The 15,443-nt window shown below is 39.7% G+C and overlaps 1 protein-coding gene across 1 annotated transcript in view; it reads right to left on the bottom strand.

The window, feature by feature from the left end:
- The window catches only part of PITPNC1 (phosphatidylinositol transfer protein cytoplasmic 1), a 186,515-nt gene that overhangs the window by 70,902 nt on the left and 100,170 nt on the right, over positions 1 to 15,443 (bottom strand). The window contains exons 3-4 of the mRNA XM_089540927.1: positions 5,949 to 6,037; positions 2,277 to 2,284 (exon numbers count right to left, since the gene is read on the bottom strand). Of these exons, the coding sequence (XP_089397053.1) occupies positions 2,277 to 2,284; positions 5,949 to 6,037 (97 nt within the window). The remainder of the gene's footprint in view (positions 1 to 2,276; positions 2,285 to 5,948; positions 6,038 to 15,443) is intronic.

Genomic DNA, 15,443 nt, shown 5'->3' with positions numbered 1-15,443 from the left:
TGGGGACTCCAGCGCCTGCGGGTAGCTACTGAGAGGGCCCTCTCCTGTGTTCCCACTAAATGTACCTGTGGGAGGACAGAGAGAAGGGCCTCCCCCTGCAGAACTCAAAACATAAGCTGGTTTGTAAGGGAAAATATGGTCTTTCAAAGAGTATATTCAATTAAAAAACTATTTATAAAACATTCAAATTCAAAGCAATTAAAACACTTAAAAACACAATGCATATTAAAACAGTATAGTCAGTTACACACCAGTCCACACTGGTTAGCCAGAACCAAAGGCCTATTTAAACAATTTTGCCCATTGGAGAAAAGACAACAGAAAGGAGGCAGATTGAATCTACCTCAGGAGGAAATTTCAAAGTCTAGGAACAGACACTGAGAAGGTTCTCTCTCATGTGCTCACCAACCGAGCCTGGTAAAAATTCTATTCTGTTCAGTATAGTACACTCACAATTGTATCTATATCTTTTATGTCTGCATTAAAAAAACCACTAATTTCTTATACTCCTTTCTGGGCACTGAGCCCAATTTTAATTTTGTCTTAAGATTGCAGAGTTCTCCAGATGCTGTAACTAAATTGATGGCCATTTTATAAATTAACAAAAGATACAATAAAAACTGAAACTTGACTACCAGCACTTTGAAGTCCTTATTATTTTTTATGTTTATGTGATTTTTTTCTATTATGGAATCATAGAATCATAGAATTGGAAGAGATCGCAAGGGCCATCCAGTCCAACCCCATTCTGTCATGTAGGAAATCTCAATCAAAGCATCCCCAACAGATGACCATCCAGCCTTTGTTTAAAGACCTCCAAGGAGGGAGACTCCACTACACTCCGATGAAGAAGTGTGTTCCACTGTCGAACAGCCCTTACTGTCAGGAAGTTCCTCCTAATGTTGAGGTGGAATCTCTTTTCCTGGAGCTTGCATCCATTGCTCTGGGTCCTGTTCTCTGGAGCAGCAGAAAACAAGCTTGCTCTCTCCTCAGTATGACATCCCTTCAAATATTTAAACAAGGCTATCATATCACCTCTTAACCTTCTCTTCTCCAGGCTAAACATACCCAGCTCTCTAAGGCGTTCCTCATAGGGCTTGGTTTCCAGACCCTTCACCATTTTAGTCGCCCTCCTTTGGACACGCTCCAGTTTCTCAATGTCCTTTTTGAATTGTGGCGCCCAGAACTGGACACAATATTCCAGGTGGGGCCTGACCAGAGCAGAATATAGTGGCACTATTACTTCCCTTGATCTAGACACTATACTTCTATTGATGCAGCCTAAAATCGCATTGGCTTTGTTAGCTGCTGCATCGCACTGTTTACTCATGTTCAATTTGTGGTCTACTTGGACTCCGAGATTCCTTTCACACGTAGTTTCATTCAGCCAGGTGTCCCCCATCCTATATCTGTTCATTTCATTTTTCTGCCCTAAGTGCAGTACCTTACATTTCTCCGTGTTGAAATTCATTTTGTTAGCTTTGGCCCAGCTTTTTTGAATTTTGGTCCTGTCTTCTGGGGTATTAGCTACTCCTCCTAGTTTGGTGTCATCTGCAAATTCGATAAGTATGCCCCCAATTCTGTCATCCAAGTCAGTGATAAAGATGTTGAATAGCACTGGGCCCAGAACAGAACCCTGTGGTACCCCACTGGTCACTTCTCTCCAGGATGAAAAGGAGCCATTGTTGAACACCCTTTGGTTTCGGCTGGTCAACCAATTACAAATCCATGTAACAGTTACATTGTTTAGCCCACATTTTACTAGCTTGTTTGCAAGAATATCATGGGGAACCCTGTCAAAGGCCTTACTGAAATCAAGATACACTATATCCACAGAATTACCTTCATCTACCAAGCTGGTAATTTTATCAAAAAAAGAGATCAGGTTTGTCTGGCATGACTTCTTTCTCTGAAACCCATGTTGACTTTTTGTGATTATGGCATTGCTTTCTAGATGTTCACAGACTCTCTGTTTAATAATCTGCTTTAGAATCTTCCCTGGTATAGATGTCAGACTAACTGGACGATCATGGTGTAAATGGTGTAAATTACTGCTAATGGGTGGCAAAATATATCAAGTTTTTGAAATTATCATAATATTAGGATAAATAATTGATAAGATCCTCCTAAGATTAATTACAATATCCAGTTCTATAAAAGAACTATCCATTTTCCATTGAATATTCTATTAAACTACTTTGAGAGCCCACTCTGGAGCTTCCTGCATAGTTTGACTACCAATTCTCTCAAAATGACAAAGAGTAAGAAAAACTTACCGTGTATTCTGATCCAAGTTTGGCCAAAGGAAAGAGAAGAAAAAGAAAAAACAATGATATAATTATTTTGCTGATCATATAGCTTTAATTAAAATGCAAATAAACTTTAACAATTGAGCTGACTAGTGATAATAATGTAGTCCCTGTGGATTATTTGAGACAGAACACAGTGTAGAAGACCAAGATTTCTATTTTATTTCTTTAATAACTGGTTTAATAACTGGAAAAGACAAAAATTAGAAAACAGGGCTAGTGAAACATAAAGGCAGCAAATATTCCTGCATAATTCTTGATCTTCTGCCCCCGCTATGGCTGGGTCTCCATGGACCGGGATACTTTGGAAGCAGCCTGGAGTATTCTGACCCTGGAGCTGCCCTAATATCCTCCTCTTACCTGGGGCCCTCTATTGCGATGCTGTGATGGCTGGTGCTGGGTCAGCAAGTTGCTCACTCTGACACATGGCCCAATTTCCAGTTCTCATGTAAATAGTCCACATGATGCACTCCCTCCTTTAGAATGGTTTTAAAAAACTCACTATTTGTTCCAGATTTCCCCAGAATATCCAAAGCCCTCTGTTGTGACACCAAGCAGCTATTTACAATGCCTCTCACTGTGCTACCTGGTGTGGCATTAGCAAGCCACAAGTCCTGAGGTTAAAATGAAGGAACACCTCTATTGCGATGCTGGGTGGCTGTTCACATGCATGTCTTGCTGTGCTGCCTGGCATGGACCTGGCAAGTTGATCACTCTTGGGTCAAAACAAGGCAGCAAGCATCAATCACATGGCTGGACCCTTAGTTTTTACCTCAGAGCAAGTGACTTGCTGCTGTTACACTGAGTATGTATTGTAAACAGCTGCCTGGTATCACAATGGATTTTCCCTATGGAGTCCCCAGAAAGGCACTGCACATGTTAAACTCTCACCTAGGGCAGCTGGAGGGAAAAATCTATTTGATTCTTTCTGCCAGGATAGTGGGTCTTCTAATTCTTATTCTCCCTCCCTTTACTCAGGCATTTGTCTCCATTGAAGTAAGCCAGTTTCCATAAAGATAAAAAGATAAGTCTAGGTCTGCAGGTCAGATTTTGCTGTGGTACAGTAAACAATTTGCACCATTGCAACCTGTCTTGTCACAGTTCAGATCTAGTCAGTGGCCAAACCTGCCCTTCTTGCAAGGTTAGGTTTCATTGGGAGCTCTGTTGCACTGAGGTGGACCTTAAAATGCCACACAAGTGCTGGATGAGCTTCGGTTTCTTCCTTATATCTATGATGTAAAGTTCCTTGTGCAGCCCAGCTGTCTATTTTAGCCTCAGCTGAAACAGGTAATAGCAACAGTGTGAACTGGCGCTTACAGCACGTGGTGATATGTTTGGGCCACAAATATATCTAGGAACCATCAAAGGATAGAGCAAGAATGAAGGCCAAGATGGAATAACTCTGATCTATTACACTAAAATCTAAAAGATATATGATGCTATCTTTTTTAAAATTAATTTTGAAAAGAAAAATTGTAGAAATTTCTAGAGATGCAGATAGGTTAGCTATCAAAGGAGTTTATCACACAGGAGGAATTTCTCTTAATTTTGAATGAAAAGAAAGTGGGGCCAGAACGCATTTACGTGAATTCTCTAGTTCAGTGAATTTACGTGAATTTGAATTGCATTCAGACTGACTTCCCATTGCCCGAAAATAGCTTGCCATTGCCCAAAATTGCGTGTGAACACCTCTCACACAATAATGTTAAACCCCATGATTGCGTTCAGACTGACTTCCCATTGCCCGAAATTGCGTGTGGTGGTCTATCATGCAATAACATTAAACCCCATGATTGCGTTCGGATTGCCATTGGATTATACTTCCAATTTCCCTTGTCTGATAAACTCCAAAGGGTCATGTTGCACTTTAAAAACTATATTTATTATGGCTCCAGCTTTCAAAGACTGAAATTTACTTCATCAGATGCAGGAAGCGTTAACCCCAACTGCAGGTATATCACAATTTGTTGTTCTTGTGGAATTGTAAGAAATCATATAAGATGGAAATGATGTACCTTCAGTACTTGAATGGCATTTGAGACGTTCCACCGGGACTTCAAAAATCAAGTTTCAGCAACATTTATCCACCTTGGAGTGAGCAGCTGGTGAACCCACTGCGAGTGTGGCTGTGAATGTAGTCTTGATTTTATTGCCACTCCTTTTGCAGCTGCTCTGAGCTGTATGGAAGCTCTCCTAGTGCCTTCATAGGTTTACCCAATTCTTTCAGAAGCCCAGCCCTGTAAGAAGCCCTGTACAACTCAGAGCAGCTTCAGGAGTGAAGCCAACCACGAGTACAGCCAACCGGTGTACTTTTGGAGACTACATGTACCCACATAATGGACATATAGGCACACCTATCAAAAGTCTACTGATTGCTACACATCTTGAAATGCTGCCTCCTGCCATCTAGAACACACCACAAAATCCACTTTCTATAGCTTAACCCAAATGTACAACCACATCTGTTCTGATTTTCTGGACAATGACTCACAACTTGAGAATTTACATTAGACTTTTCTTAGACTACAGCAATCATTCAATTCAATTTTTTAAAGCAGATCAACAAAGCCACACTGGTACCAAGAACAATCTACTACAGGACAATTCTAGAAGAGAAAGTGACAGAATATCAGTTGTAGCTCTCTATAGCTCTCCAGTATCTAATCAAGAATCTACAGCACATTCTGGACTATGATAATTTCCTGTCACAGGCCTTGGCTGATAGGTCATTCCGTGCTTAAAGGCAACCACCTAGCCTAAAATAGGTCCTGCCAGCAACAACAGGGCACAAAATGGGCACCAAAAAAACAGGTACCAGATCAAGTAATAGAACCAGATGCCAGTTCAGTCCCCCTATCTGCTCAGGTTTTTGTTGTACCTAACAAAAACATCAACCACAGCATCAAGGTTTGTGCACCTACTCATATGCCAGCATGAAGTATGACATTATCTCACAGAATGCCAAGAATGAGAATATGTGGAAACTATATCAAGCTTTACTGCTGATCTACAGGTGGTCATCCTTGAACAAAGGACTTTCAAAGGGGGACTGCAATTTAAAACCACTAAATTACAAATTTTTAGTAAATTCCCCTCATCTAGGTCTAAATAGAGACATTTTCCCCTGTCCCACTGAAGCAATTATTTAACTCTGCTACTAAATTGACTGGGGTGCATCTACACTGTAGAAATAATGCAGTTTGACACCGCTTTAAGTGCTTTACTTCCATCCTATGACATCCTAGGATTTCTAGTTTACAAGGTCTTTAGCCTTCTCTGCCAAATCCTGAATTCTGTAGAATGGAGCAATGGCAGTTAAAATGGTGTCAAAATGCATTATTTCTACAGTGTAGATGCACCCTGGGTTATCGGTTGTCTCTGCCAACGGACTGTGCTTTTATTTTACATGAATTCAATTTATTTTTTAATGTAATTCCCTCTGGCCTCACTGCTTACAATTCTTCCCCACATCCTACCTAATCATCTGATGTATGCCTGCAGATGAGGATCACGCTTCATGCATCAGATGAAGCAGACTTGAAATCCACAAAAGCTTATGCCAATTTATTCATTATAAAATAACCCTTTAAAACTGAAATCAGTCTGTCTTAAAACAAACAAATAAACAAGCCAATGTACCTGTAATTGTGTATGGGTAGTAATTCCACGCCTTCTCTGTAACATAAAATATTTTGGGGACAACAGCTCTTGCCCAGCTTGGAAGTTTGCTGTAAAAAGAAACAAAAAGTCATTTAAATTTTCCCGTAAGAATAAACAGATGGAAGATACAGTGACTTTACACCAGGATATGAGTAAGAGAAGAGAAAATTTATGTTCAGATTGCCAAACATAGCTTTGGGAATTCATATATTGCTTGTGTAGCAACAGCCTTTACTGTAACATGCTTTGCATATTTTATACTATTCTGAGCCTCAAAGTAAGTGATGGCCGTCAAAGAATTCTATCCCCCTCCTCCCATCTGCTACTCAGTCTTTTAAAGCACAAGTATGATCAGTGATGGCTGTTGCCTTCCATACCAGCAGGGCAGTGAATCCATTATGGCAGTGGGTCTGCCAGCGTTGCTCATGGGGGGGGGGGATGCGTAGGGTTGCCATAAGTGAGGACCTCCAAACCGGGACAAATGTAGGACAAATGTAGGGCAACATTTTCAAATGTAGGACACATTTTTATAAAAATAGAGGATGCGCAAAAAATTGAGTTTTTTTTTTAAAATGTTAATATAAATGCATGTTTTTAGGCATGATCAAAATGGAGGACATTTTGGCATTATTCCTAGACAGATGCCAGAAATGGACTTGCCCTCGGGTTCAAGTGTACTTCTCAGAAGTGTGTACTTGGGCAAGGGACTGTGGTTTTTCTTCACTGCGCATGAGTTTGTAAAAATCACAGCAAGTTACATTGGCCGTGCCTCAGAGGCTGGTTGATAGCAATATCATCATCATCATCATCATCATCATCATCATCATCATCATCATCATCATCATCATCATCATCACTATAATTGTCCAGGAAAGGCATTTGTTAGCATTCAAAGCACCATAAATACGCAAAAAATGCACTTGCATATATTTAATAATAAAAAATAATGAAAAAATAAATAAAAAACAAGGCAGGGGTGTATATATTTGATAATATAAATTAATGTAATAAAATAAAAAACAAGCAATAATAAAAATTAATAAAATAAAACAAAAACAAGCAATAATAAAATTAATAAAATAAAACAAAAACAAGCAATAATAAAAATTAATAAAATAAAATAAAAACAAGCAATAATAAAAATTAATAAAATAAAATAAAAACAAGCAATAATAAAATTAATAAAATAAAACAAAAACAAGCAATAATAAAAATTAATAAAATAAAACAAAAACAAGCAATAATAAAAATTAATAAAATAAAAAATAAAAAGCAATAATAAAAATTTAAAAAATTAAATAAAATAAGGATTTTATATTTTTAAAAATAATTTAAAAACCCCAAAATACCAAGGCAGACCTAATGGCCAGTGACTCAGATTTCCTCCTCCTCCTCCTCCTCCTCCTCCTCCTCCTCTGGCCCAATTGTGTCCTGGCCTTCGGGCACCCTTCCTCCGGCTCCTTCCTCCTCCTTTTCCTCCTCCTCCTCTCCCCCCTCCTCCTCCTGGAAGTGGGGCAGGTGCGTGCGTGCGGAGGGAAGTGTGGTGGGCAGGTGCGCGCGCGCGGAGGGAAGTGGGGTGGGCAGGCGAGCGCGCGCGGAAAGAAGTGGGGGGGCAGGCGCGTGCGGAGGGAATGGGCAGGCGCGCGTGCTGCCACTGGCCCCTGCTGAGGCCTGGGCGGCGCGCGCCAAGGCGCGCAAGCCCTCCCAGTGGGGCGCGCGGTAGAGATGGCGCTTCTGCTGCCGGCCCACTGAGGAGGAGGAGGAAGGCGGAGCCGGAGGAGGAGGTGGGTTGGCGCCGCAGCAGCCGCATTAGCAGCAGCGGCAATGGCCGAAGCGGGCCCCCAAACCGGGAACAAGGCACGGGTGGGGGTCCAAACCGGACCGGGACCGGGAGGGCCCCCCCGAAACCGTGAATGGCACGGGGGCCGCCGGGTTATGGCAACCCTAGGGATGCGAGACATGGAGGCCCTGATAACAACAACTCTGCCTCCTCTTCTTCTCAAACCTTTTATGTCTTGGAGGGGAAGAGAATGGCCAGGAGAGCATTTGAAGCCTCTGCCTGAGGGAGGAGGAAGAGAGCTATTTCCTTACAAGATATTAAAATATGAATATACATGAATAAAAATATGCACACTAAACAAACAAAATATTTTTATTGATAGACTACATCAAGAGCCAGGGGGCACAACATCAATATGTAGATGTGAAGGGGGGTCACAAAGGCTAAGGTTTTGAGAACCATTGCATTATGGGTTTTAGTCCAGAATCTGAGCAACCTATCCAAGGTGCTAAACTGACTGGGGATAGGATCCAATACCATGGATAGGTTTCTTTGAGGTTGCAGGAGCAAGTAAATTTTAATCCCTTATTCCAAATATCCTCCCATTGCTTTATCTGTATATTTTCCCCAGATTTGTTGACCATTTAACCTTGATTTATTCTTCTTCAGTACTAAACCTCAGCAATAGTTCATATGTTTGACTAATCAAACACAATTGTTTTTCAAATTCAGACGTTTCTCCCTCATATTGTAATTTTCTAAGGTCTTCCTTTACTCTCTCTTAGTTGATAACATCCTAAATAACATTTTTAAAAGTTCAGACTGAAACCCAGAGTAGATCCAGTGGTGTGACATGGCTAAAGATTACACAGATAGTCACAACCCATTTTATCTGCAAGAGATTTCACTGACTCCCATATGTTCATGTTTTAGAACCAGTTTAATATTCCTATCACACACACTTTTATGAAGCATGATTGATTTAATTTGGATTAACAAAATTATTGCACATGACTCCACCAAGGAGAGCACTTTTCTCATAGTTCTCGAGAGTGAATTCGTAAAGAATTACAACATGGAATATCCCCCTCCCCACTTAGTAGCCAGGCATCAATAATGTTATATTCAGGCATCAATAATTTATTATAATATAGAAAAAAGCACAAAATTGTCTGTACTATGAAAGTGTTCTTCAGAATAAATGTTTTAAGTAGTAACTTGGAAATGATAGAAGCCCAGTTCTATGTCTCATTTTAATGAGTCTAAATGGCCATACCAGTGTTTCTAGTGCCTAATCAACTTTGAGAGGTGGGATAAATACTAAAAAATTAATTACAATAATAACAGTATCTCAGTATCTCTCTGTTAGAGATCCAAAATGTTATATTCACATTGCCATTCACAGTGCAATGGACATTTTTAACATCTGTCTCATTCTCTCAGTTGTAGAATTGTTTTCTTTTGCGTCCCACATCCCACATGGATGCTAAAATAGCAAAATTAAAATACCACTATGGGGGAAAGTGCTGCTTGACTTGTGAGTACACAGATATAAGTTCCCCTCTTCTGCTGGAAAGAATTGATTGAAGAACTGAAAATTAAAATGGGCTGTTGGAAAATCCTGAAGGAATTGAATATGTTTAGCCTAAAAGTGAAGAGTATTAAGGGTGCAGTTCAAGAGTGGTTCTTGTCCAAACAGTTAACTTTGCAGAAACATTTTCTACATTTACCTGGGGGGTGCATACTGATTGTTTTCAAATATATAAAATGGTGAACATTTGTTAATGCATTTATTGAAACTAAGGGGGGAAAGCAATACTTTTTTTTAAAGTAGGTAAATGTAAGAGAAAGACAAAATAGGCAGTGGTACTACTAGTAGTTAGCAACAGAATATACTGCCTGAGTATGTTGTGTAAAATCCTTAGTGGTGGATTTTGATGTAAAGGCTTGCAAGGCATTTGTTAGGAATGCTTCAAACATAGTACACTCTGTCTTTGGACTAAAGATTGGACAAATTAATCTACTACAATGCTTTCAGTCCTGTGAATTTACAACAGAAGTGGTTTTCTTCCACAGAGTGTTTTTATGGCATTTGAGTTTTCCACTGGTTTAAATAAAATGATGACTGCTGGATTTTAGATGTTCAATGCTTGTCCTATTTACTTTCTAAAAATGTGAATCAGGGATCTTTTCAAAAAAAATATTTCTTAACCCCTTAAGGATTAAATAAAAGACATATTTTAAGTAATCAAAACTGGCATTTATAAGTGAAGAGCTCTCTCTCACACACATCCAATTATGGAGATGTGGTTTCTTTTTGAAGGTGAAGAAACAGGGTACATCAAACAAATTTCAGAAATTTGCACACTGTTCTTTCACTCCAAATCAGTGAATATGTAATTGTTTTGTGTGATGTGAATGAGCTGGAATGAATACTGCACGCCTCAGGCTTATGCTCTCCCTTCTCCAGCCTTCTTAGGAGAAGGGTAGAGAAACTTCCACTTGGCCAAATCATGGTGTATAATGTTATCCACAAGGACTGAAATGCATCAGATCCTGTCTTATCTTGGAATCTAAGAAGGGCCAGCCCTGGTTAGTACTTGGATGTGAGACTGCCAACGAATACCAGATGCTGTAGGCGATATTTCAGAGGAAGAAATTGGCAAAATCACCTCAGAGCATTCCTTGCCTAAGAAAACCCTATGAAATTCATAGGGTTGCCATAAATCAACAGTCAATTTGAAGGCACATACACAAATAGTTTTATCCAGACTGATGACATAAGCTGTGGTTCACTAAAAATGGAAGCAAAAGCTTTCAAATTCCACTTTTAAGCCAAAAAAGAAGTGAAAGGAAGAAAAGTATGGGAGCCCAAGCCTTACTATAGATAATTCTGGCTTGTTTATTCCAAGCTTAACCATGGCCAGATTTTCAATAGGGAAGAGAAGGTAAGTCCTTATCCACCAAATATAATTTTCAACATTCTTACATACAGAGGCTGGGGTGGGAATCTGGAGAGGTGTTCAGGAAGACTGCTGGAAAACACATGCTTTCCCAGTGCAAAGTATAACAAAATCCAAAATACCTTTATTAGACCAACCAAAGGCTTCTAAATCCAACATGTCTTTTGTTGACATGATAAAGGTCTTACTGTAACATGCATTTTTAGATTTTGTAATATTTTGCTGCTCGGCCAGCATGGAGACCCATAGATATGATTTTTTTTTAATTTGCCATTGTAGAGTCTCTAAAGATCTCCCATGTTGTGGAAGATGGTCTGAGGAAACACAGACCCACCCTGACATTTTCTCCTTATCTTTGAAGTCAAAGTCTGGTTCTCCCAAACGGCTTGATCTTTTTATCCCACATGTTGCTAGAGCTTTGTTTAGCTACACATCCCAGCTTCTTCTGTTTCCCACAATATCCTGGATGTCTTGCCTCTACATATTAATTGGGGATGACTCCGACAAGTGTAACCATTCCCTCATCCAAGGGGAAATCAATAGAAAAAGATGCCCAAAACAGCATTTCTTGGAACTAGGGTAACTTATCATGGCACTACATTTCTGTGGTGGTGGGAGTGCATGTTCCTTTAAGGCAAGAGACTATGGTGACAGTAGCAGTGCTGCTCGTAGGGCCTCCCATGTCAGACAGGTTTTTGCTAAAGAGCCAGACTAAAAGTGCAAAACAGTGGTAGTGGCAATAGATGAAAGTTAATCAACATCCATATTGTTTGTTTTGTCCCACTTAAGTCTCTGTGTTAAGTGCATCGGTGTGGACCTGAGGTTCATTCTGGGAAGTTTGTTTCATACAGAATTCCATGCCATTATTACATTTTTTATTCCACTCTTTGTCTGAGAAGCTACAGGCAGTGAAAGGGGCACTTCCCTCTCTATTCTCTCGACAAGTCTGGAGAGACAATGATCTTGCTTGGCAATACTGACCCTTCATTAATCTACATGTCTAAACAGTCATCTGAACCCAGGTCTTCCAGACCACAATCTGATACTAAGCAATATACCATGCAGGCTTTCAGTGGGCCCTTTATATAGCAAAGAGCTATGCTCCAAGCACAATTCATACTCTTGTTTCCACTGATGCAAATCTTAGTCATGTGTTTTATGTCAAGTAATTGTTTTATGTAGAACACCATCTTTCAAACTTGCTGCCTTCAGGGAACACTTTCTATAGCAACTTATTGCAGAGGATAAGAGACCAAGTGAATGCCAACAGCTAGTTGGGACTATACCATATCTGTCCCTCTTTTCGATCATCCAATCCCCCTATATCAAAAGAACGTATGTCTGAGAAACAGAGTAGTGTTGGAGTAGTGGTTTGAATGTTGGACTAATACTCTGGGAGGCCAGAGTTAGTCATGTCTCTTGTCTCAATCTCTCTCATACAAAGTCCATCAATTTTAATGGTGTACTTCTGAGTTGCAATACATCTACAGTGCATGAGCTGAGGCCAAATTGTGTGTTTGTACAACATAGACATTATAACAATATATATGAGAGGAACATGTATCCAGGATTGCTCAAGTGAAGGAAAGACAATCTAGAAATCTCTTTTATAGATGAAAAAGAGCTTCCCTAAAGTCCTGAAAAGAAATATCAACAAACCCCCCTTAATTCTGGAATATTAAATGTTATTACAGGAGCCAGTGTGGTTTAGTACAGTAGTTTGAGTGTTGGACAAGGGAGATCAGGGTTCAAATCCCTGCTTGGCCATGGAAAACCACTGGGTGACTTTGAGCTAGCCATACTCACTCAGCCTTAGGGAAAGGCAATGGCAAACCTCCTCTGAATAAATCTTGCCAAGACAACCCTGTGTTAGGGTCACTGTAAGGTGGAGTCTTCTTAAAGGCATATAACAGAAAACTTGAGCTACACATCCATCACTCTTTCCTATGGAAATGTATAGCAGGAGGAGACTGATAGTAATCAGGACTTCACTGAATATTCCTCAGTGTAGATTTGCAGCAGAAGAGGTCTTTTTGGGATGCCATCCCTCCCTTCAAGCTACCCAGCATTAACCTGTTTTTGTATTCATTGCTTATTCATCTGTAGAGCCCCTCCTTGTGCCTGGGACTGTGATCCCAGCCAGTTAGGATTCAGGTTGTAAATGTAATGATTTCAGTTGTAGTCAAATTTTGGACCTTATCACACAACAAGTTTTGCAGCTCCAATCCGAAGTCACTCCTGGTCCAACCATGTGAATTCACATTAAAACATGATAGATTATCACACATAATTGCTTTCTATGGGGAGCAGTTCCAAGCCAGATCCAAAGTCAGTCCTGATGTAGGTGAATTAGGTAACAAGCAAATTCACAAAAATTGTTTCCAAGCTCACTTCGATTTCAATCCGAGTTGGTCTGGTGTGGAAGGTCACCCCGATCTCGCCCCCAGTGACCCCCTGCATCCTACTGCTGCATCCTCCTCCTCCTCCACCACCCCAATCTCGCCCCCAGTGACCCCCTGTGTCCTGCTGCTGCATCCTCCTCCTCTGAAGACTAAGAACGAGTGAATAAGGATGATCCAACTGGACTTAGAATGGCTTTCAGCTCATAAATAAATATCAAGTTTCTCAGAAATGGTATAAGCTTAATTTCAACCTGAATCGAAGCCACATGCAATAATAAACTGTGATAGGTTTGGAGGTTCACCAAAAGGTAGAATGAAACCTCAAGGAAAAGGTTCCCCTCTTTGGATATACTGAATACCCTTGAAATTAGTAAACAGGGTCCATCTGCAGAACACAATGGGACAACTTTAGTGCTAACTCACATATTAAGCAATTTCATTGATTGAAAGAGAACAGTGCATTTAGCACAACACTTTCAATATCAACTTGTAACTGAAACTGTATTGGATAGTGAAATATAATTAGCACCCTATAGGCATCTGAAAGGATGGCACAGAGGGCAAAAAATGAGCATTCTGCAGGAGATAGCTTAAAATTGCTTGAATTTTCTAATAATGAGTCATCGGTCATGTGAATCATCCTGATGTGAAATTTCTGGCCTGGATAATTTTTATCTTCATTTTTAATATATATGATTTTTGAAGTTCTTCTATGTGCAGAAAAACACACCCAATGCATCTTGCATTTTTAGCAAGGATATCACTTTTACATTTATATATATTGGACCAAATCAAGGGGAACTTGCTCTGAAGATGCCAGCCACAGATGTTGGCGAAACATCAGGAAGAAACTCTTCTAGAATATGGCCACATAGCCCAAAAAACCCACAAAAAACTATGGATCCCGGCCATGAAAGCCTTCGACTTCACATTGCTAAGAATTGCCCTGAAAGAGAAACAATAAGGGAGAGTTCTTCTTAACAATCATGTTAGAAATAATGTACAGGAAGCTTTCATGGATGAAATATTATATTATAGACAGATTTTAAATAAGTAGCCATGTTAGTCTCTTGCAGGATAAAAAGGAGGAAGGGAAGAGTAGAAGACAAAAAGAATCCTAAGAACTGGGTTTATATCTATAAAAGCTCATGCAAAAATAAAAACCAATTAATCTTAAAGGTGCTGCTACATTCCTCCCTCTCCCTTCTCCTCCCTTCCTCCTTTTTTACATTATAGACAGGAGTACTTGTTCTTCAGCACAGGGCAAAACATTTTTTTTTAAAGCAATGCAACAGTTTACTCCAAAGAAGGATAAAAATGAGGAAGTAAATACGTGTTACTTCAACATCAGATTTGCCCAGGGCGTCATGCATAGTTAAAAGAACTGGCACTTGCCCAAGGGCAATGCCCTGCAGAAAGAAAACAAATGTGATGCCAGAATAGTTTGTTGCTATGAATGTGAACACTGCAAAAGAGACAGAAAAACTGCAAAAGGGAATATTTCCTCCTCTTTGCTAAATGTGACCTGAGGGCAAACAAGAAGGAGATGGATTGGGAAAACTCTTATGGCTATCATCAGGCTCTACATGCAGGTACCATTTTTCCTTTCCAGAGTGAAGGAAACATTCTTTCCTTGAACAGGATTAAGATAAAGCTGACCGCAAAGGCATTTCTGGTCTTGAGTCTTATGCCAGCTGGAACATGTATATTGGATTTCACAGGGTTTAAAAGTGTTCTCTGCGTTCATTCTGTACAGGTGCATGGGAAATACACACACACACACATTTAAAGTATAAATTTCTGTGAGTTATAGGTCTAGCATTATCTATATGCCATTTATTTAATGCCAGGTATTAAAAAATATATATGCAAGATATATATATCTTGCACTTTAGAAACATTGTCTGTTTAGACATTTCTCCACTAGAAAGGGGAACTAAAGCCATTTAACTACCTTTTGTCAGTATACATTCTAATCCAACATGTTTTAAATACATATCCTGTTTCACTATTTTAAAAAAAAGAACTAAACATACAACCTCAAGGTTTATACCTATCAATATAAAGATATGTTGTAGTTGTTGTTGTGCATCTTCAAGTTGTTTCTGACTTATGGTGACCCTAAGTGAACCTATCATGAGGTTTTCTTGGCAAGTTTTTTCAGAGGGGGGTTACCATTGACATCATTTGGGGATGAGAGAGTGTAACTTGTCCAAGGTCACCCAGCTGTTTCCATGGCTGAGCTGGGATTTGAACCCTGGTCACTAGAGTCATAGTTCAACTTTATATATATATAAATGTACACATTTTTACATATATGAGTGAATAT

The sequence above is a fragment of the Sceloporus occidentalis genome, unplaced genomic scaffold, assembly GCF_023333645.1.
Source record: "Sceloporus occidentalis isolate IW3139 unplaced genomic scaffold, rSceOcc1.0.p SCAF_1, whole genome shotgun sequence".
In the NCBI taxonomy this organism is placed as follows: Eukaryota; Metazoa; Chordata; class Lepidosauria; order Squamata; family Phrynosomatidae; genus Sceloporus; species Sceloporus occidentalis.
Note: the sequence above shows the minus strand (reverse complement) of the source record. Positions and strands in the feature narration are given on the sequence as shown.